This window comes from Pyrgilauda ruficollis, unplaced genomic scaffold, assembly GCF_017590135.1.
Source record: "Pyrgilauda ruficollis isolate IOZ18807 unplaced genomic scaffold, ASM1759013v1 scaffold7, whole genome shotgun sequence".
Lineage (NCBI taxonomy): Eukaryota > Metazoa > Chordata > Aves > Passeriformes > Passeridae > Pyrgilauda > Pyrgilauda ruficollis.
The window spans coordinates 5967347-5991540 of record NW_024528821.1 but is presented as its reverse complement, the minus strand read 5'-3'; the positions used below and the strand labels follow the sequence as shown (position 1 = coordinate 5991540).

The 24194-nt window shown below is 46.4% G+C and overlaps 1 protein-coding gene across 1 annotated transcript in view; it reads right to left on the bottom strand.

The window, feature by feature from the left end:
• The window catches only part of HS6ST2 (heparan sulfate 6-O-sulfotransferase 2), a 127867-nt gene extending 107060 nt beyond the window's left edge, over window positions 1-20807 (bottom strand). The window contains exon 1 of the mRNA XM_041485333.1: window positions 20168-20807. Within this exon, the coding sequence (XP_041341267.1) occupies window positions 20168-20679 (512 nt within the window). The 5' untranslated portion in view covers window positions 20680-20807. The remainder of the gene's footprint in view (window positions 1-20167) is intronic.
• Between the last annotated feature and the right edge of the window lie 3387 nt (window positions 20808-24194).

The window sequence follows — 24194 nt, the reverse complement described above, 5'->3', positions numbered from 1 at the left end:
TAATGAGGTTGCTTAACAGGGACACTGGTAACCTGTCTAGACAATTGCAGTGGTGACGTACTCTGCACTGGAATGTCCTCCATGTTAGCAATAAGTCTTGATTAAAAGAATTATTTTTTTTTTAAGCGAGGCAATGATTGCTTATTTAAAAATACTAAAGCCTGCTTCTCAGCTCTGCCAACACGCACTCAGCAAGCTTAGCTAGTAACACCTCGCTCTCTAGCAAGCCTTCACCAAAGCAGACCCTTAGAAAAATCAGGGAAACATTCCAGCATGCAGAATTTCTTGCCACATAACCCAACTTTTCCTATTTGAAGCAGCAAATACTGCTTCATCAATAGGCTGGTGTACCCATGGCTCAACAGCATCCTGTGACCATCACCCCAGTCATGGTGGTGCTCTGTGGGAGAACTGCTCCTCCCTTCCCTGGCATTTCACTGCCTGCTTAATGGAGAAAAGCAGTGGCCAAACTAATAGCTGGGACATATGACCTTCATTAATTAGCAGACCTAGTGGAAAATGCCAGCTCTGCACTGTCACTGCCTTGCCTTCAAGGACCCTCTGCCTGCGTCAGCAGCACAGAGACACCGGGGCCATTAACGGCTGCTCCGGGATAAGGACAGATGATGTGAGGGTGGCTTTAGCAACCTGGTATAGAGAGAGAAGGTCTGAGACAAAGGAGTGACCTCCTGTGAATCTGTTTGTGGTGAATGTCTTCCCTCTCCATAGTGACGGGCCCTAGGAGGAACTCACCAAGAACAAAGCTAAGGTCAGCTGGAAGGGATGCAGAGCGAGCAGATGGCCGCCTGCCACCTCACCAATCAGCAAAATCATTCACTTCAACTGCCTCATGAAATATTTCCTCACTTCTTTCTCTCCCTCTCTCTCTTGCTGTCTTCTTTCATCCATGCAACTGCATCCATTTAGGTTACAAGACCCATTTAGCACATAGTGGGGAACAGCTGGGAAAGCGACCAAAACAAAAAAAATCAGATCACGACCTCCTTCAATGACTCCCAAATCCTAGAGGCAACTGCAAGAAGCAACACTCCGGGAACAACACAAAAAACATTCTTACTCTATAGAAATATCTCTTGCCCTCAAACAGGTCTGCAGTTAAAAACCATTTCAATACTAAATTTTATCAATACTGGTCACCACTCTTCAGGAGAAGATCATCTTTTTTCCCCTAAGCCATTTTGCTGCCCATGGAGGAAAATCCCAGTGTTATGGACTTTGTAGAAATAAATTCTGCAAGCAGCAGCTGTACTAATGTTCGAAGAGTGGCCACAGGAAGCTTGACCAAGGATTTGAAAGACATCTGGCTTTGCAGGATAGATGCATGTTCACATGGGCAGGGTTTCATCAGTCAGGTCCTAGTGCTGGCTCAAAATCTTGTGCATCACAAAAATAAAACCCACTGTCACAGCTGCCTGTTGGAATTTACATATTTATGTCCATGGATCACATTAGGGAATAAATATGGTGTAGTTTTGCAACTAAAAAAAAAAAGTTCTGTTATTGTTATCAGATCTAAATCATTAAGACACATCCCAATCTGGGTTAAGTATGTTTTGAATACCTGTAATAAATAAAACAAGTAGATTCCACACAGACTACATTTTTTCAGGGAACATGACCTTACCTAGCTCCTCCAGGACCACAGGCAGCCTTGCAATTTAAATCCGATTTCTCCCTCTAATTTCCCATCTCTTTTTTTAAAGCTCAATTCCTTCAGTACCCATTGCACGTTAGATTTATAATGCTAATCAAACTTCTCCAGGTAGAGATAGAGTTTATAAATTAATCCTGGGTAAAATAAATACATCAGCCAATCTTGGTACAAACATTCCTGCCTCTGATTAATCTGAATTCCAGGACGTGTGGCATGCATTTCAAAAGGATGAAGAAGCAGGAAAGATGCTCTCCCAGCACTCAGCACAGTGTATTTGCATCAATGTGACCTCAAAGCCACAATGCCTGGGCAGGTGGCAGGATGAGACTCATAGTTATTATGCAAAAGTACAACTTGCTGTGCTGTTCCTTCACGCCTCCTTACCCAGGCAGGGAGCTCCAGGTGCACGGTGCTCGCTGCTGCCAGGGCTGGAGGGTTTGGCTCTGAACCCCAGGTACAGGATGGGATGACCTGAGCCCACAGCCCCACACCAAGGGGCACAAGCTGAGCCTTCCAAGGCTTCCTGGCTGCTCTAAGATATTTATAAACAAGTGCCCACAACTCCAGTTGTACTTTCCTGTTTTATGCTAACTACAGGCACCTATAAGAAGCGATCAATAATAGTCTGTGCCATACCCTAAGAACCCTAAAATGTTAAGTGCAGGAACCCTCACAGACAAGACATTACGGCATTTATAGAGGCTGCACTGCTGTAACAAAAGCTATTTATACACTAACTCAGCAGAGTGTTCATCTGCTAGCAGAATTGGCTGGGTGGTTTAAACAGGACCCAGGGCCAGAAGTCTGAGCATCTCTCAGGTGTAGCTCTACACTGAGCCAGCTCCCAGAGCAGAAAGAAAATGCATGAAAGCTGCAACTGAGCATTCATACATGAGGAATATAAGGGCATCAGGGGTATCTCAACCCAATGGGAAGAAATCATCTCAATTATACTGTTTTACTGCAGTGCTAAGGCAAGGCTGCCCAGCTTGCCATGCAAAGCCCATGAGCACAGAAGAGGGCACAGAGCTGTCCATCACTCAAGGTGGACTCAGCTTGGACTCACCCACCTGAGAGCCAGAGAAGCAAAGGCTCCTCTGGCCACATCCCTACCAGCCATGTCACCCATACCTTCCATGACACTGGCACCACTGGCTCCTCCTTGGCTGTGCCATTGCACAAAGTCTTGGTTAGTTGCTATCAATGCTATCAATGCCCTAACTTATTCTTTACAGAGTGTTAAGTGTGTATTATATATCTGATAGGCTTCACTTTAGCAGACACCACTTGTTGGTGTATTAGGTACAGTCTGAAGAGAAGTACTAAGTACCTTCCTCATTAAATGAAAACACAGTGGTCCCAATCACTGCCTTCAATTCCACAGTGAAATTCCCTCTTTCACCATGGACACAATGCAATTGCCAATTAAAAAGTGAAAGCAGAACTCAGTGCAATACTAAAGCAATTAAACAGGAAAAAAGTCACGAGAGCAGGATGAACACAGTCTACTGGGGAAGAAAAAATGAAATTAGTCCTCTAAAAGCAACAGTAAAAAACCTGTATGTACTGGATTTGATTTTAAGAAAATGTTAGCAATAATACATACGCTCAGTTGAGTTGCCCAGAAGAACTAATTTTAAAGGGAAAAGAGAGTTTATAAAATACACTCAGAAAGCAATACTATTGTTCTGGTTTATGCATTGTCCCTGCCATACACTGCTGTACTTCCAAATGCTTCAGAGATTACAAAGTGCTCTCCCATCCCCAAAATGAAGCCCAGCAAATTGGTAACGATAACAGTTAAAGCAAGATGTGGAAACCCAGTCCTAAAAATGAACAATGCCAGAAACAGCACTCTGGTTTAACAGCCCTAACCAGGCAGCCAAGGGCAGCTCACAGGCTGGTCCTCCCAGCAGACCCCACTAAAGAGCAAGGGCAAATCAGGAATTACTAATTACGAGTATCCAAGGAGGATGCAGTGACATTTCTTTGTAAGGCTGGAGCATTTTGTGGCTATTACACTGGCTTTTAAGCTCTCATCCCATCACACAGCTCCTATGAGTTTTGTGGTCCCAGCATAAACCCTGTGGAATAGAGCTGACACTGCAAATTCCCAGCTCTTATCATTAAAGCTAGCCGGATCCTGATCTTCAACCAATTTAAGACGGAGCTGATGCAGGGCATGAATTATCTCCTTTCCTGGCAGGCAGCCTCTCCAGGGAAGGGGGCTCTTCATGCAATCAATGGGATGAGCACCATTGTCTTTAACAGGGTGAGCTGGGCCATGAAAGCACCACCCCTGCCAAGCCCAGGGCACACACGACGGGGAGCCTGCAGATTCTGGCTCCACAGCAGCCAGACCAAGCAGCTCTGGAGATCAAATCAAGATCAGACCTGGCAGCACCCCAGGGCACAGTATCTGCTTTGACATTTTCAATGCCCTGTGGATGCCTCCAGGAGCAAGCTGAGGGTGAGCTGCCAGAGGCATAACAGCCAGTACAAACTCCTTCCCCAGGTAGTTCAAACTCACAGTAACCTTGCTGTTAACTCCCAGAAAACTTAATTTCAAGACAGAACTGAAGTCCTCTAATGTTACCTCTTCTAAAAGCTTACCTTGTGCTCAAGAACAAAAATAAAGTTCTAAACCCAAGGGAATGAAAGGGTTACATGATCTGTGTGTTAGGCAGGTCTTAAAGTGTTCTAATGTCTAGGCAACTGGTAAGAAGGGGGATCTGACCTGAAATATCTAAAAATTCCTATGTGTTTAGGAAGCTTTACCAGTAAACTCAGCTATCGATCAGAGTACTGACCCTTTCAAGCTTGCACAAACCTAGAATTTTAATATCTCCTCCAGGTATCAAGAAGAAATTCCAAACTAAGGCCAAGTCTTAACAATACCAAATAATGTTCTTTTTAAATCTGCTATTATATCATGCTACTAAACTGCTGACAGTGAAGCACTTTCAGGTATCCTGTGAGCATCTCTAGCATTAACCACTGTGGAAACAAATATTCTTGGACAACAAAGAGCTTCAGGATGCCCAACTGCACACGCTCGTCCCTTAACATAAATATTGTTCTGAGACTCTAGCATGCACAAATTCAATGGGATTTACTTGCTCATCCTCTAAATCTCAGGTTAATTTTATTTGGACCACCTCCACCCTTGGCTTAAAACCCAAGACAGAATGCTCTAACAACCTTCAGACGAGCTCACTTTCAACTCCTAAGCTGAGAGGAAAGAAACACTCCGTCCTGCAGGTCATAAGCCTCCCCTCAGCAAACAGCACCCAGCAAGATGCAGGTCATTCAATTCAGAGCAATAATTCCCACCCCAGGAAGTCGGAGAAGGTGCAGCTCAAGGCCCTGCACAGCTCCCATCTGTGGGATGCAGGAACACGCAGCCAACTGCAACAAGCAGGGAGTTATCCCAGGGAAAAGGTGTTTCAAAAGCAAAACAGGCAACAGCTTCCACTCTCAGGCTTTGCTTAAAGCAGATGCTATTTGTTTTTTAAACCCACACCTATATATAGTTACAGTGAGTGAAAATGTCTGTGATCCTTGTGTTACTCACGAGTTGCTCTAATTATTAACTACAGCTCCATGGCCTATGGTGCCTTCTCCAAAGAACCTGCAGGAACATCTCCGCTACCATTAACAGAAGTACCAGTCCTGACCTCAAGGGGACCGGTCTGGGAGCAGCCAGAACCCTGCAATGCTGCAGGAAAGAGAAAAGTTTGCAGCACATGGGACTGTCCTGCTCCAGCTCCAGTCACTGCCTCCACCTGCACCTCCTGTCCATGGAAACAAGCACACCAACCCACTGCCACCACAACCCTCTGGATTTCAATGAAGCAGAAAGAAAAAGGCTAAAAATTCTACAGGGAAAAGCTGCCTGCTGGTTTGCTTCTTACACCGAGTTGTTCCTCCAGCATCAGCCTGTCCCCTCCAAATTGCTTTCATATCTTGCTGTACAAAATGTCTTTTTCTTCTCAGGGAGGCTGGAACATCTCATAGGAATGATGACCGGATTTCACAATATGTGGTTTTGAAGGTTGGTGTTAAATTTGACACTGTAGCTCCAAAGTAATTGTGACTAACCACTAAATCAGCATGTGTAATGGATTCCTCTGAACATTTATAGCTAGCAGTTCCATTATGCTCTAATCTGGAAAATGTCTAAACGACTCTCCACAAAAATTAGATGGGAACATAAATGTCTTGATAAAAACAAGATTCCAGAGATACTCCACTTAACCACAGTGACTTCTAAAACATAGTGTCTAGTGCAATAGCATCCACTGGAGTGCAGTCATTTGCTATTTGATTTTTAAACCCATGCTTCGAGACATCAATCTAGAGGGCATCAAGTCTATGTGAAAGGTGAAACAATTAAGAACAAACCTGTAGGACAGTGCTGGGATCTGCAAGGAGAGTGAGTGGCAGCCAAGGAAATGAGGAGCACCAAGAGGCTGCCTGGGAGCTGTGGAGGGAAGCTGCCTCTCCCTGCTGCCAAAGGGTAAGCTCAAAGCCATCCTGCACTCCTGGATGCTCATCCCTGCACATCATTTGAATGAAAACCCCTCAGCCCACAGGAGAACAACACACTGTAAGAACTGTCTGTCCTGGTTCAGATTCAACCCCTTCCTAAAGCTGTGATTTCCAAACTCGGAAGGTATGGGGATAACACAGCTCCTGAGAGAGAAGCACCACCTTAGAGATCTCGTCTATCCTCTCTTATGCAGAAAATGATGCCAGAAAAAGGCCTTTATGCAATCAAAACCACAATAAAAATAATACAATGAGCTAAGCATACAAGAAGCAAAAGAGGGAAGCATTACTGATTCATTCCATTTTCCTGGAAAAGCTTGAGCTGTGTTTAAGCAGAGGACAAGTTGAAATTTTCCATTAGTGAAAAAAAAAAAGGAAAAAGCTTGTTTAAAGAGAGAAGGGGAAAACCCACCTAGGTTAGTGTTCAAGTACAGCACAAATTTTACCACAAAATCTCTGCTAGGCAGAAACCCTGCTCCCAGCCGAAGGAGCAGTGGAGCTTGCAAAAAGGCTGCTCATTTAACACAAAAACTGTGTATAAAATAAAAGGCCATAAGAGAATCTCAATCTTCAAGCAGAGAGGGAACAGACAAATTTTTGACAGTCCTCTCAGAAAATTTTCCTCCAGTCTCCTGGCCTGGGGGACACCTGGGAGGGGGAACAGGCGGTGAGGAAGAGGTGGCTGGGATGGGACTGCTGCAGGTGACCCCAAGGAGCTCACAGCACTTGCAGCCTGGAGTGATCTCATCTCACTCTGGGCCAGCAACTCAGGCGTCAGTCTAAACCAGGGACTTTAAAACACTTCACCACTACACTTCCCTGAGCTGTACTGTGCACTCCTACACCACAACCAAGGATCAAAGCCAAGTGATTGCAGCACATCCCAGCCCGGCTCCCTGCATTAAAGTGAAGGGTTTTGCTTTTGTCCTTAACAGAAAGGGATGTTTCATCTCAGCTGCTCAAGCAAAGATGAAAAACCTCTTGTAAAATAAAAGAATGTCGTCCACATGAGCTAAAACGTCTGTCTTCTGCTCCTCACTTCTCCAAAACATCCAAGATTGGCTCCCAGCAGCTATCACACCGCAGATTTTAGGATCACTTACACAAGCACAGATCATGCCCTTGTACACAAGGACACAATGTACTCTTCAGCTTCCATAAATCCTACAGTAACCTAAATCCAAAAGAAAGCACATCTCCCAAGTCCTGTAATAGAGCCCAACACAAACTTCCACAAATACAAAAAAAGGAATGACTTCTGGCAGCCCAGAACTGCAATTCCTGCCTTTCATTGCATCCCAGATGCCTGCTTTCCCTTTCCATAGGAAATTACATCAGTCCTCTGCTGTAATCAAAATTATTAGCCACGCCTTAGAAGATAAAGTCCTAGACAGACAAACCAGTTATAAATGCTCATGTGTCCAGTGACTTCTGTCTGCCAAGAGTTTGGTGGGAGGAGATGAGGTTCCCACCCCAAAGCTGTTCTCAATAAGGGTCTTGGGAAGCCAAATACCTGAAAGTCACAGGAAAGCATTTTGGTAACACCTGCTGCCAAAAAAGAGCAACTCACTTGACAGACTGTGTTACCTTCTCTTGATGATCAGATTTCAGCTTGAGTGCCCGTCATGACGAGAAGACAGACCTCAGGTTTAACCAACCTAACCTCCATTCTAAACAACTAAAGGTACTGGGAACTCCAGCATGCTCTGAGACATACAAAGATCCTTAAAAAGAGTTTTAATCACAAGAGTAAAGAGACCAGAATATCACTTATCTTGATGGACCATTTTATAAGACATTAAATATTTTTACTGTAAGGGAAAATATAAAGTATGATACTGCACTTTATACCCATAACTCTTCTATGATTACAGAGGTTTATTGCAGGAAGCAATTCACCTTCCTGACATCAGATGATACATGAGGAAAAGCAGAAGCAAAAATGTTCCGCTAATTTCAGAAAAATAACATAACATGATGGGAAAAGCAAAACCAACTCTTCAGAGAATAAACAAGAGAGCCTTAGATTCCTTAAAAAAGCCTATAATTGCAGTTTCCAAAGTACAGTTAATTTGTAACATTTAATACACAAGTTGTCATCAGCCTTAAACCTCAATTTCCAGACTGAGCTGTACCTGGGAGAGCAGCAGGATGGGCTGAGCACACAATCAAATCCTCCAGCACAACTGCTGAGCCTCCGCAGCCAAGCCAGAGAATCTGCTTATATATTTTACAAATAACCAGATCCCTCCAATAATCCAGGCTCTGAGAAATTTTTATCTCACCATGAGCTCAGTTATTCTTAAGTCCTTTCTGTGTTTTTTTCTCTAGGCTGCCTGATACACTGACCAATTTTATAAAAAGGATTGGCTGACGGGAGGTCTGGATTCAGGTCAAACAGAGTTGGCCTTTTTCGTGTGCTCTTTCAGATGCTGATGGAAAAGAGATCTAAAGCTCCCATTTTCACCTACACCCTCAAACAAAGCAGGATGCCTGCCCAGGAAAGGCATCTCTTCCCACAGCCTTCTCCTGCAGAGGCCTGGCTGTCACACAGAGTCTGAGGCAGCTGCTGATTTTGGTTCTCCAGGTCCCCAACCCAAGGCTGATATACCAGCCAGGATGGACAACAAACACCACATGGATCCACCACCTTACTCAAGCTGCTCCCCAGGTCTCTGGGTCCTGTAACAGCGAATCTCAACTTTCACTTGTCTCAGCAAGTCTCTGGACCCTGCACCCTCTGCTTGTCTTGGTGACACACAGCTGCAGCACTGACCACCCCGAGGTGTAAGACAGCAAGAACTGCAGCAGGGGAAAGCTGGCACCCCAAACAAGGGAGAAGACACACAGAACCCCAAGTCTGCAGCCACTCCAGGGCAGCAAAACGTGCTGACACCACCACTGATCCCTATTCTGCAAAGCCCTGAGCAATAAATTTGCTTAAGCAATATATTTAAGTACTTTTGGTAACACAACAGAGTTCAGGCTTGACAAGACATAGTTTGTGTGCCTCTTAAAACTAGTGATGCACAACCTCCTTCTGATCCCATCTCCAGAAATATCAGTGCCATTACGTGCTTACACTTAAATGTCCCAATAAATAAATTTTAAAACATTTATGGCAGATTTTCCCAAAAGCTGTATTGTACCAAGCCCCAGGCCTCATGCAATTAGCACTTTCATCCTTGCAAGGAACAAAATAGCTCAGTAATTCAAAACACAGGGCAGTGCTAACACATTTCCTGTACAGTATTTTCTGCTGACTGTATTTCTAGCAAAACTGCAATTTCTTCTTGCACATGTTAACTATGCCACAAAATACTGGGTGTAAAGCAGCTTGCAGAACTCTTTCCCTAGCCACTGCCCTCTTGTTCAGCTGTTCTGCATCACTGCTAGCAAACTGTGAGCTCCAGTCTCCAGCAGGTATTATCAGCAACACCCCATAAATCTAACTCAGTAAGGAAGTTGTCCCTATCCATAAAATTCTGAGAGTGCTTGTATTCCAACCCAGAACACTGCTGACATCCACAACGCAACTATCAGCAAGGAAAGTGAGCCAGTAGAAGGCTGGCTCATCTCAGGAAAAGCAGCTGCAGGTGCAACTACTCTTTTCATTTGTTTTCTGCCTCTTCTCTGGAAATGGGATGAAAAAAGGCTTTCATAACTCTGCTTTGCAAAATCCATCAGTTGTATTTATGGGCTCACCTGGGGTCTATCTGAAGCAGGACTGACTTAAATGGCAATACGAGATAGTCTTGCAAATTAACAGAGTTTAAGAGATACAAGGAACTGCCTTCTCAAGGAAGTCTCATGTCAAGAAACTGAAGCTTCTCCTAGGTCTCTGCTACCACTGTGCCTTCTGATGGTCCAGTCCCCTCCACTCTGAGCAGCAGCAGCTTTGACAGCCACCAGACAAAGCAGCAGCTTCAAGCACAGCAGTTTCATTCCTACTGACTCTGGTCAGGACATCTGGTGTCAGACACCCAAAGTCTCCAGTTTGGAGGGCAGGTCCTGGCTTTTTTCACTACACCCTTCAGTCAGAGCACCAGGGTCACAAACACAGCTTTAGAGCAGGATTAGATCTTACTTTTAGGATCTTCCTAAGTTGTTCCTTTCAAAGAGCAAAGTTGTACACTGCTTCATCCATGAAAAGGGGTGAAACCAAGATGATGCAAGAGGTCTGGCCTGGAAGCACTGAGTGGTGTGACCCCACACCAGCAGCCACATGGACAGGGAGCTTCCCTCTTACCTTCCTGGGAAGGGAAGGAACACCACAGCCCTCCCAGGACACCAGCACATACACAGCAGGCTGCACTCACCTGTCACTACAGCACTCTGGTTTTCTATTTAAACACTACAGCTTCCCCAAATTCAAACTGAACACAGTGCCTCTATCTAGGACTACTCATATATAGGCAGCAAAGCTACTACATGCAGCCAGGCTAGGAAATCCAACATCCTTTATGCTATGTACAGATGGAAAGATATCCTCGTGCAAAGAGCTGAATTACACAGACAGACAAGGCAGTGGCTGAGAGGAGATGACAGACTTGGTGATGAAGACAGGACTCACCCCAGGTGTAATGTCCTGGCTTCTCAAATCCCACTCTTATGTTTATGTACCACTTTTCCTTCATTAAGAATTAAGACCAGAATTAAGCAGCAACATGCCACCTGAAAGTCAAACAACTGACCCTTATAGTCAGCTGCATTTGAAAGCAAAAATTGTACCCCACGTTTTATTGACCTATAGTTACTGGAAATCACCAAAGTAAAAAAAAAAAAACCCCAAACCTACTGAAGTTTTGGCTAAAGATGTGCACTTAGTAAAAGAGAAAATGGGGTGATCATGCCAAGACAAGCTTGTTCTCTTACCAGAGACTGACTTGCAGCACACAAGAATTGAAGGAGTTAAAGACTAATTTATGCCATTTATGTTTTTGCAAGTCACTCAGCTACCATCCAGAAGGCACATCCTGTTGCGTCTGACATTTCCTTGAGCACTTTTGTCTTCTCCCTTCTCTGTGCTACCACTGCTCTGATTAGATCCAACACCCCCCACAGAAAAAGAAACAGCTCTGTGAAAGGCAGAAGCCACACAGCCATCTTCCTCCCCTTCTACAGCTGGGGGAATTAGTTCCAGGAGGAACAAAAACTGGCACTCTTCTGGGAATGCTGCAGGGACACACACCTCCTCCCACCTCCAGCCCCCTTTGAGTCCTCCACGGGGAGGAGAACCCCCACAGCACCTTCACCATCAAGATGAGTTAACTGCTGGCAAAAAAACAGGATAAAGTTAGTACCTGGCAGGATTTGCTTAAACAGGACACAAGTTTATTCCAAATAACTTTCTCTGAACCCACATTAAAAAAAAAAAAACTTGCTACCTCAGAATGGCTTGGGATTGCTCCAGGGACTAACTTTCCCACAGGCAAAAGGAAATGCTCTCCCCTCAGCTACCCTGAAAAAGAAACTCTCAAAAGCAGCTTCTCTGGCTCTGACCAAGGAAACATTGTTTTGCTTAACAGGGGGGTTAAAATAGTTGCTTTTCTCTGAACCCAAGGAAGGCTGGAGGAAACAATCAGTGGCAGAGAGTGTTTCAGTCACTCGGTTTGGGCATCTGCCGAAGGACCTTACAGTTCAAAGAGAGCACTGAATGAGCAGACTGCCATGGCTGGGAGCCTTGCAATGTTTGAACTTAGCCCAAAAAAAATAAAAAAAGGATTTATGGCAGAGTTGATCTTCCAGATACTCGGACCTCTAAGAGCATCAAAACTGCACAATCCTTTTGATTACGGGAAATTAGGAGCATTTGCTACAAGGATCTCATGAAAGGCATACTCTTCTTCATGCCTTTATGGAGATGTGCAAAAGCATTTATGCTGCAAGATTATCTCCGTCGTAGCTGCATATATTTAGTTATATTACATCAAAAGTTTGGCTCCTTCAGAGTTGGATAAGCAGCTGAGAAGCAAGAAGTAACATGATTTGAGTCTCACCCCTAATGGATCTTATGATTTATAGGCCTCTAAAGACTAATGATTTTTTTCAAGACTAAAAAAGAGGAGATTTCACTCAAAGCTGTATATAATAGCTTAAATGGATTCTGTCTTTAAAAGCATGAACAGCTGAGAAAGAAGGCTAAAGTCAGGGAAGAAGAAAAAAAGCTGGTCCTAATTGCCACTTATTCAAAAACATTATCTTGTTATATGCATACATTCACTATCCACCCAGAGATATGGGAGTGGATGGAAAAGGCAACAGCACATTAAGTGTTTAGACTTTCTATTTCCACAAAACCCACCCCACTCGATGTTAAACACAGGCCCCACCCAATGAAAACATATTAAAGGAAATCTACATTGGCTGTTTACATCAGCAATATGAACTTAAATGCAAAAGAATAGATTGCTTTGGCTTCTTAGTCTCACATTAGCAAATGCAATTATCTTTCATTAATTTTACAGAGTGTTCACAGTAGAAATTAAATAATTTCTTCATGTCTAAGAAAAACTTTACCGTGTTAATTATTCATAAATACCAAAGTCTCCTACTTATTACTCATCACAAATGTGATTCGTTTCAATAACGCCTGAATAATTCGGTGCTACCCTATTAGTCCCAGAACACAATGTACAATTGCCAGCGTCAGCAAGTCAATCACAAACAATAATCCACGCTTGCCAGCTGCCAAGGCAGAGGAGGAGGAGGAGGAAGAAGGCAGGAATGGCATTTTCCCCCCACCCCAGTCACTGTGCCGCCTCCATCATCCCACAGAAAAGCAGAGTCCCACGTTTCCTCTCCTGGTTGGCTTTGCTTCCACCCAAGATGCTGCAGACCCAGGCACTGCTCAGGCTAGAATTCCATCCCCAAACTGGGAGCAGGGAACCAGGCTCCCGAGGGACCAAGGCAGCAGCTGGGGATGCTCCACAGCTTTGCCTCCCTGTGTATTTACATCTGGGCAGGCAGCTATCCAGCAGTGGGAATTAACCGATCGAGAAGGGAAAGGGAGATTAATGCTCACAAGTATCTAAGGAGCCTACAAGGATAATTCCAAAAATGGCTGAGGGCTGCTCACCCACAGTAATCCCTGCAGCGTGAAACAAAGCCCAGGCACCATTGCTGCAGCAAAGTGGTTAAATAAGGAATTACCCAGAGTTTGGTGCCCTGGCCGCTTGGCTGCTCAGCAGGCTGAGCTTATGGGAGGGGAAGAGATGACTGAAAAGTTACTGCAGGAATAAAATAAGCTGAATATGCTGGAGTTAATGAAGAAATAATATAAAATCTTGTAACTTAAAAAAGATAAACTTGTTCACATCACCAAAATCTTAAAGACTTGCACCAAATCACAAATACATATAATTTTTTTCCATAGAAATGTCAGGAAAACCTTTGACACAAGGTTCATTCTACATGGGCTCCATCCAGCCCAGTTGTCCTGCCCTTGTCATGCATGGTTCCCTGGACCCTGCTGCACTTCCCAAAGCCTGTGTCTTCTCAGAAAGACCCATTCCAACATCCCATTTTCATTCACATATCAATTATTTTTGCTTTCTAGCAAGTTACGAGAGCTAATTTGGGCCGATGCCATACAGAAATGCTGCCTTTATTATTACAGTTGTGGAAAAGTAAATTAATGCAAAGGATTGCACACAGAGGCCTAATCCATTTGAGGTAAATCAATGCATTGCACATTTAAATTGCTCTGCTTTCCTTCAGAAAAGTACATTGAAGTGATTCATTAGGCACTGAACTGTTCACAGAAACAGACCAATTCTCTTAGGCATGCCAGTGCATCTCTGCTAGTTAAATTTAAAAAGCAATCAAATCTACTAATAAGTCCTTTTTGCCGACATTTACATCAGTAGAGAACATGATTCCTGACAATTCAGATTAAATAAATGAAGCACAAATTAATCTCAGTTAATATGTCTCAGAACCAACGCTTGACTTGTTAAACTTAAAAATCTGTCTTTTAATAAAAATAACTTATTGGTAACGCCTGACTTCCAAGCGCCTTTGATAACCTTTATTAAAGGTTATAAAGTTATCAAGAGGGATCACAAGGCACAATCTGTGTCTATTTTAATACAGTCAAAGCATTTCTTTATAGTTTAATTAGAATATTTATAAATTCCAAAAGAAAAATTAACAGAAAGGTACCCTTTTAATAAAAAGTAATCAATTCTTAGTACAGCAGCACCATGCCACAGTGTTCAAACTCCCACTCTCTTCTTTAGGGAGGACCAACTCAGATAATATATGGAATAAACAATTCAAGGTATAACATTGTGCTCATATCTTGCTCTACTGCAATCACTGGGGGTTATTTCTGCAACAATTAATACCTTCTCTCTACCCACAAGAAATTCTCCAAATTTAAAGTAAAAGGCAGTAGGAAACATATACTTTCAAATAACTAAAAGTCAATTTGCACTTTATTAAAGACTTAGAGAACTGAAGAGACCTAATATGAAAAATTATTTTTAATCCCTTTAAGAAGTCCAACACTTTATCTGCAAAACCAGCAATATCAATTTAGAGAGCTTTACAAGTCTATAGTCCAAACCTAAAAAACCCATGAACTTAAGTTTATAACCAAGCCTTTCAAGGTTAGTCCTTGTAATGGGATTAGGTGAACGAAACACTTGTACTTATGAAAATAGTGCCTTGCCCTTCCCCTCAAAACCCCTTTTTCACTCTGTAGGCTGGTTCACTGCTCCTACTGCTTTGGTCCCAACAGGTGCCATGCAGGAAAATTCAGCTGCTGGCGGTGCACGTTTGTGGGTGGCAAGACAGCCCTCACTGCAAATCCCACCCTGCAACCACCAGGCTGAAACAAGCAGGGTCATTAGGAGATCTTGCTGATCAATGAAGCAGCTCAGAGCCACTCAGGCCTGGCAGCATCTCTGCAAAAGCTCTGGTTTTTCGTTGGGTTGGTGGTTTTATGGTTGGTTGGTTTTTTGGGGTTTGCTTTTTTTTTTTTTTTTTGGGGGTTTTGGGGATTTGTTGTTTTGGGGTTTTTCTGCTTTGTAATTGTTGCTCAGTTTTTCCTGGGGAGTTTCAGTGATGTGTATTTCAAGGGCAGCAGCACCCTCCTGGTGCTCTGGCCAGAGCCCAGGTCACAGCAGGTCACCCCATCTGCTCGCTCAGCCTCCAGCCCAGCTGTGCTGGTCCCCTCTCTCCCCGAGCAGCCCCCCAGGCTTCACCCCAGCACTGGGGGACTCTACCCTTGGAAATGGTGTCTGCTCCACCAGCTCCAGTGGTTTTAAATTGTCCACCTCCTGCTGCAGCCTGCATTATCCACCCAAAGTCTTGGGGGGCCATGGGACCCTAAAGCATCTCTTCTGCCTACAAGGCAGATTTATGGGGCTTAACTATTCCCCAGCTTCCACCACTACAGGTGAAACAATGAGTTCATCCACTTGCACAGCCATGTAACACCTCTGCAGCAGGGAGAGGCACACCCAACAGCTGCTAAGAACCAAACCCTACAAATGAATTTTCTCTCCCTGGCAGCGCTACAGATGGATGGTTTTCCCCCTCCACACCAAAGCAGTTCACTGGGAAGCTGTTACCAATACCTTTGTAGCTACCTACACACTGCACCATAACAAAAACTCACTGTGAGAAAACTAAAAACTAAACTAACCCCGCCTCAGTTAGACCCAGTACTGCAGAGCTCAGAGTAGATGACTCCACATTTTCAAGAGCAAAGTGGATTAATCTGTTCAGCCAAGAGACACACACTGTGTTTCCAGTTTGCTAGGAAATGTTTCAACCTTTTTTTCCAGATTTTTGTAAGACTCAACTTGGAAGGGTTGCAGTAATACGCAGGGACAAGATAAGAACATCCATGCATTGCCAGCAGCTTCTGCCCCACATCACAACAGCCTGGTGCCAACATCAGGCCTCCCAAAAGCCAGCAGGCACCAACCTGGTCCAACAGGCTTGCACCAGCAGCACGAAGTTTCTTCCAATCTCAGACTTTCTGGCTCCAGAGGCAGTTCTACAAGCTCATTCTCCTTTCAACAGGGAACATCTCCTTCCTTTAACACTACCCAGGAGGAACATCACATACAGCCTGACCTTCAACCACAAGCACATCTCTCACCCATCGAGGGGACAAAGCCATGACACCATTTGAGAATGCTGGTACCTGTACTTGCTCCTATGTCTCATTACAGTTTCCTGTCTAACCTCAAGGCCTTTTGTTTCTTGCAATGGTGCCACTGGATTTACTGCTATAGACAACTTCAGTAGACACTTCCCATAACAATTAGCCAGAGCTGAGAGAAATCTCAGTTCTGTGATGCACAGTTACTTTGGATGCTGCCTCCGTTCAGTGTGCCAAAAGCTTTGAGGCTTCCACAATCAATCAAGTGACCCAAGTCAGTCACTCATGACTAGGAAAAAGCACATTTCTCCTTTCTCACCACTGGTGCCAAGAAGCTGAGACAATCCTCTCCTTTCTGCCACCACCATCAGCCCATTCCTCATACCTCCCAAGTGGCAGATCCAGAGCACTGAAAGCATCAATTTTGCCTATACCTTCCCTCTTCCCTCTTCTGTGATTTCTGGGTGCTGCAGTGGTGAGCAGGGCTGATGGAACAGGAGACAAACAGGAACAGGAGCATACAGAACATGCACTCCAATGGGATCCAATGAGAAAAACCCAAAAACCCCTCCCCCCACACACAGAGAACCATGTTCCTCCAGGGGAAGAAAGAACCAAAGGAGATCTGTTTACCTGCTTGCTACATATTAAGGAGCACAAGCCACCATTACAAAGAGAAGGAAGTTTTGGGAACCTATATGCTCATAGACAAGAAAGCATCATGGTGTTAAACCCACCTCAGGATTGTGTTAAAGCACAATAGCCATCCTGAGTATTTCTATTGCTCCAGTGAAGGAATCTGTGCTCCAACCTGCAATTCCCAGAGAAAACAGAGGCAGACTACTAACAGAATTAAGAGCAGCTACTGCAGGATGATTGCTGCAGGCAGCAAGGCTCTTCATGTGTACACCCTCCAGGCTGATCCCATCGCACCCTACCACAGAGATGCTCTGCACCTGGTGCTGAGCATTGCAATGTCCAGGACAGTTTCCTCCAGACTAACAAAGACTCAACTTTTAAAAAAACCAAAAGGCCCCTAGAGACCAGCCCAGGTAACCAGCAATCTGACAAAAGGACTAGCTACACCTGAAAAGACAAACATCTGTGCAAAGTAACCACACATAGGTGCAAGCTAAAAGGTTTGATGGAACATTTGGGTATTTCCAGACAGCCCCAAGACAGTAACCACAGACTGCTTGATGCAGCTGCCAAGGAGTTCAAATCACTCTTACAACAGGTCTTACTTTTCAATCACCTCAACTATAAATGCCTTTTCTATACATTCCTACCCTTATCAAGCCAAGGTTCGCTTGAGAAAATTCTTCTCTGCTCCTGATTGAACCCTTCTCCCTGCCCTCACTCCCCAAATGGGCCTTGCACTCCTCCAAGCTGTTTTCCCTTCTCTCAGGATTTGCACTTCCTGATTGAATCCTTCTCCCTGCCCTCACAACACTCCCCAAATGGGCCTTGCACTCCTCCAAGCTGTTTTCCCTTCTCTCAGGATTTGCACATCAGGGCTGTGACTCCCCTTCCCTTCCTACCAGCACATATGACCCAGGATGGTCAGACCTCCCCCTAGAACCTCAGTTCAGAAATAGCCAGGCTGACCCCACTTGGAGCCAGCACGGCTTCCCAGCTTAGACACCCCCATCCCACACCTACTGCTGCTCTGAAAGCAGCTTTTATGTGCCCAGAAAGGACTTAGACTTCCTGTCTGCCACTGGCAGTAGGTAGAGCTGCTAATTAACCAGTTGTCAGCTGAACCGCTGCTAAATTGAGAGCACAAACTGAAATTAAAGACAAGGTATTAAAATGGGCAGAAAGACTTGAAAGGACTATTGTTCATTTAAGAACTTCTCTTCCTGTATTTTTTAAACATTTAGAAATTGCAGTCCAAATAATTGCTTGTCAAGACTTTTTTTTGGAGAATAACAGTAGCTATTCAGCAAGCTGTGTAATTAGGTTATTAAAAGTATAATATCATTTGGAAGGCTTTGAGAGAATAGACCTCTACCTAACACAAAATCATCAGAGCTTCATTTTCCTCCCTCTCTCCTGGCTTCAATCCCAAGTCACAAGTCCTAGTGACCTCTCAGAAGTCAGCTGTGACAGCAGACATTGTTTATAGGATGAGGAACCATCACTCTGAACTCCTGAGCAGGTACATGCACCACTTCCATTCCAACTCAGGAAAGCATGTCGGGTATCCAACAAAGGAAAAAAAAATACAAAGCCAAAAGCTGCAGACAAAATCCCAGCTCTCTGAGGCTGATGTTCCCTTCCCTCTCACGTGGTGGGTTCAGGACAAGGAGCCTCCCATTCTTCTAGAGGGCACAGCTAAGACCAAGCACAGACAGACTGGTCTCTAGGGAAGGAAGGAAATCCTTGACCCACAGGTACAGCACTGCAGGCCAGGCCCATCTCTGGAGAAAGAGGAACACTGGAAGCAGTACAGCAAAACAGAGCACATGTTATGTGATTTACATTTCTGCTGACAAACAACATGCTTACAGGACAGGTAAAATCAACTACGTAGCTGCAAGGCTCAGCTGCCTGAAACCAGGAAGCTAACAGACCCAGAGGGCAAAGAATTGGTCCTGATGTTAGCAAATGGGATGTCACAAAAATTAGACAATTAAAATTTAAAGCAGTAGGGAGACAAAAGAGCAGGAATACAATAGCCAAGTCTGATGAAGAGCTGCTCCTTGGGTACAGGACCATAATGATGCTAAGCATTTTTCTACTAGATGGCAGTGTAGTGTCACACTATCTAAAAAGAATTCTAGAAAGAAATTGCTTTGTATTACAAGTGAATCTGTGCTTAGACTTGACTTCAGATAGCATGATATATAACAGCAGCCTCTTTGTAAAGGGATCTGCCATTAGTCTCACAGTGCAATAGGAGTGATACTCTAGTTTCTAATTTCCCACAAAAGAAGGGGAAAAGACACTGAAACCCTGAGCAGTTCTGCTACACGGTACAGCCACAGACAAGCTCCTGAGTCTGTTAAAACCAAAGGGGGCTCTAATCAAAGATCTCTGGGAGAGGAGGAAGCAGGTCCTCACTGCTCAGGAGGAAAAGCCCCTGGGCTTCTGAAAGGCAGGGGCAACTTTTAGGCAACCCCCTTGCTATGGTCAGGGGAGGTTGGCAATTTCAAAGGAAGATCCAGGGATAAAGAGAGAGCAGTGCCACTAAAATTCAAAACGCAAGCACAAAATGGTCAAGGTTAGGGCTGAAGAACAATGCAAATATTTGCAGGTAACTCAGCCATAACAGTAACCTTTACTTTGCGTGGCCGCCATCCTGAAGCCAAACTTCAGGTACCAGGAAGAAACAGCGGCTCACCAACACTCCCAAAACCAACATTAATCCTTGGCGCACACTGGAGCTGCAGGAGCTCTGCACAGCCAAAGATGGAAAAGCTCCGGGGGAAGCTCGCAGGCAGCCGAAGCACTCTCTCTCCTGCGACAGCCGCTCGGGGGTCCCCACGCTGAGGGGGCTGCCAGGCCCGTTCGGTGTCACCGGGCTCATCACCCCCGGCCTCTCCCCGCCAGCGGCCACAACCGCGACAGCCGGCGGGACATCACTCCCACCACCTCCCTGCCGGCGGAGCGGGGCAGTTTTTGCCCTTTTGCCCGCTCTGCAGAGCTCGGGGCGCGCTGCACCCGCCGCGGCGGCCCCGGGCCGGTGCGGCTCCCGGAGGTGCCAGGCGCTCCGAGCCGGGATGCTCGGCTCACAGCGCGCTCCCCTCCCTCCTCCTGCCGCCGCCGCAGCATCCCCGGCACGGCGGCCACCGCGGGGGCTCCCCGGGGCACGGCCTCACCTGGAGGGCCGGAGCCGCACCTCCTTCTTGCTGTCCACCACGGAGGGCACGCAGTTGGTGAGCTCGGTCCAGTCGGCGTGCAGCCCGCAGCTCCAGCCGGTGGAGAAGCGGGAGAAGAGCCAGGTCTCCCGCTTGCCGGGCCGGTGGCAGGTGCACTTCTTCTGCCCGGCGCGGCACTCGCAGGGCTGCTCCAGCTGGATGTTGCGGACCAGGTGCCGCCCGAAGGTGGTGCCGCCCGTCTTCTGGATGTGCAGGAACACGATCAGGTCGTCCCCCTTGATGTTGAAGTCCACCCGCCGCAGCAAGTCGTCGGCGGAGAAATTGAAACGGGGAACGAAACGCGCCGGCGTCTCGTCCTCCGCCCGGTACGGGTCGGCGGCGGCGGCGGGGCTGAGAGCGCGGAGCCGCAGGAGCTGGCACTCGGTGCCCGGGCAGACGTACTGCAGCACGATCACGGCGAAGAGGAAGAGCATCACCAGCGCCAGCAGCACCTTGTGGGACCGGTCCTCCATCGTCGCCGGGAGCGCCGCGCATCGCCGCCGCCGCCCCGCTCAGAGCCTCCGCAGCCGCCGTCGCCTCCGCCGCGGCGGGACCCGCGCCGCCGCCATCGCCCGCCGCTGCCCACGGCCCTTGCACCGGCACCGCCCCCTCCCCATCCCCGGGACCGCCCCGCGCGGCCGCTCCGGCACCGGCACCGGAGCGGGACGGCACCGGCACCGCCTCCTCCCCATCCCCGGGACCGCCCCGCGCGGCCGCACCGGCACCGGAGCGGGACAGCACCGGCACCGCCCCGCCCCGCGCGGCCGCTCCGCAGCGGCCCCGAGAATGGGACGGGGAATGGGACCGGCACTGGGTCTGGGACTTCACCGGCAACGGCACCGGGACTGGGACCATACCGGCGCTCTGTGCACGGACCGGGACCGGCACGGCGCCGGCGGCAGCCGTGGCGCGCGCCGAGCGTGCTCCGAGCTTGGCCGGCCCGGGGCGCCCCGGGATGCTCCGTCCCGCGGTGCCGGTGCCGGAGCGGGCGGCCTGGGGAGCAGTGCGTGCGTGGCCCCGTGCCCACGGCGCTGTTTGTCCCGCGGGGAACGGCCGGGTCACGGCAGGGTCACCGTCCAGCGCACACACACGCGCTCCCGTCCTTGGGCACCGAGCTGTCTCCGCACCGCACACCAACACCCAGCGTTTTGGGTTTGTTTGGGGTTTTTTGGGTGGAGAGGTAGTGCGCCGACTGTTTTTCTTGACATCCCAAGTGGTTTCTGCTGTTTAAGGTAGCAAATACCTGGGCTATCTCTGTCAGCATATTTCAAAACCTCTCTGCGCAAGGAGAGTGTTCTGTAAATAAAACAATAACAACAAGGACTCTGTGGATTTATCTCTGATTACAGTCCTGTGTGTATTTGTATGCAAATGTTGTTTAGCCCTCCAGCTGCTGGTGGCTGTTCAGTGAGGCCCGTGGGTGGGAGCACATGGGGGGTCACCCCGTGTTCACCCCGTGCCATTCCACAGGGACACATCCCCACGTGCCAAGACCTGGCAGGGCCATGGAGCACAACGCAGCCAGGGAGCCCGAGGCTTTCCTTTCCCTCTTGGTGCAACTGATGTTGAGGCAATTAATGCCTGTGACAACTACAGCCTGGCAAGAAAAAAGCAATAATAAAAATAAGAGGTTTCTGGCTAAGGGAGGTTTTCACCCCATCCCCTGTCAGTGTCCTGTCATGGAAAAGCAGGCAGGGCAGGACCATGGGTTTGGGCACCCCCAGTTTGACTGATGTGCTTCAATACTCAGCTGATGTTACACAGGAACCCCCAATCCCAGGTAGGGCTGGAAATGTCTGAGCTTCTCCTTCCCCTCCCCATCACAGCACCTCAGCTTTTGCTTCCCTGTCCCTTGTGATGCCTCTGTTTCTCTGCCTGGCCAATCAGCCTAGAGCTGAATTTTCTATTATGCACAGCAGGCAGCAAAGAAAATAGTTTGTAAACACTCTCCCCAGACCTTTATTCATCATAAAACCTAAAAAAAACCCCCAAAAATACTTGCTGCCTTTTTCCCCTCCTCTCAAGCAATTGTCTCTAAATAATTTCAGCAGGTACATGTGGTGTTTGGAGGTGATTTCTTTATGGTTTTCATCCTTGAGCAACCTCTTCTGTCTTCCGTATTTTTTCTGGTTGTCCACAATATTTTGAAAACATTTACACTCACAATAATAGGCAATTTTATCACAAAGATTCTAGGCATGAGAACTACTGAGTTCATTTGCTTCCATTTGGATCTCTAAAATGAATGGATTGCACCATTTAATAAAAACTCTGTGTTCTGAAATTCAAGCCTTAAAATTATAAAGATGTTTCTGTGCTTTATATCCATCACTCTCTCACAGTCATTCGTATTAAAAATGTTTGCCTCCAGTTTTATTTGTTTTACATTATGAAATAACAAAGATGCGTGGTGAGTTAAAAGCAATCCTGAATGCTAATACCTGGGAATTAAATGGAGAGAATAACAATGGCCTAATGTCTACACTAAATTAATATATACTATAAAAGATATGATGCATACTGGGTTGGTGTTCCCAGCAGAGCCATTATTTTGGAATGGGCTAAACAAACAATGATCATCCTTTCAGTAATGAGTGATGGTCTCCAGTCTGCTGCCTTCTCACTCACAGTATGTAAATGATGCTCTCGAGCTTTGATCCAGGGACCCAAAACATTTGCTTAGGCACTAAAGAAATGAAAATTGCTCTGAACTAGATAAAAGTAGGACAGAGCAGAGCTGTTAAGGTTTCACAGCACGGGCGAGATTCGATGGCTGGCAGGGCAGATGGTTTAAGCTAAGAGGTCAAGCAAAAGCACTGAGTACCTAGTAACAGAAGTGAAAAAAATCTCCACCTCCTTCTCCACACACAGCATCCCCAGACACCCCAAACATGTGATCCCTGTTCCCACTCCCCACACATGACCCTTTTCTGCTGGCACATGTCTCAGCGCATGGTCATGCCCAGATGAGCACATGGGTATGGCCACTGCTCCTTTCTCTCCCACCCTGTCAGCAGCTGCCTCCCTCCAGTACAGCAGGGCCAAGCTGAGCTGGTAAGGAATCTCATTTTGGCCTGACCCTCTCTTATTACCCACAGGAACATTCAGAAAATCAGGGGTTTGTATGCAAAGGCACGGGGTGTTTGCCCAGAGACAGATCAATAAAACACCTTGTGCCTCAAGCCCTAGATTGATCTTTGCTGCTTTAGGAAACTCTTGTTAGCTCATCAGTTGGGGCTGATCATCACATACATCCCTGTGTACTTCCTGAAAACCTTTGTTTCCACAGCTTCTGAATTTCACCTCTGCATTTGGCTGGCAAATGGTGACTGCTTGGCTCCAACAGAAAGAAAACACACATCAGCTTTGAGATAAGCAGGCTCTCAGTGTGCAAAACAGAGCTTTACCAGGCATTGAGACCTCCAGCTTATTGAAAGGAGCAAGGTCTCATACCAGTTCAGCCTCAGAAGGTCCCAGTGTCACTGTTGGACAGGTAAGGGCAGGAGTGCAGCCAGCTTGAACCCCCGGGGCAGATGGGCAAGGCTGGGCTGTGGCAGGCCAGGGCTGGGGTAACCCCAGCTGCTGAGGCACCCACAGCTGCTGGGAGGATTAAGTCTTTTCCAGATGAGAGGGGAAACCTTATTTGCACAATAGCACAATTAGAATAACTTGATTAAAAGAAATGCAAACGAGCCATTAGGTTTGCTTTATCTCCTTGTAATGTGATTCATCTTACAGTGCCTGTGAAGGAAGGGGGAGAAAATAGATGAAATAAGTACAGAAAAGCGTCCTGTGTCATGAAAATAACATACTTATTAAAATAACAATCACAATCATCACCAGCCCAACTGCTGCAGCTTTCCTTTATGGAATTGTCTATCTTGTTTGGAATAGCTGATGGCTAAACAGAGTTGTGGCCAGGGCATTTAAAACCACTTTTCCCATCATTTGTCCTCAAAGTGATGAAGTGGATGCTTCAGCCTTGTCC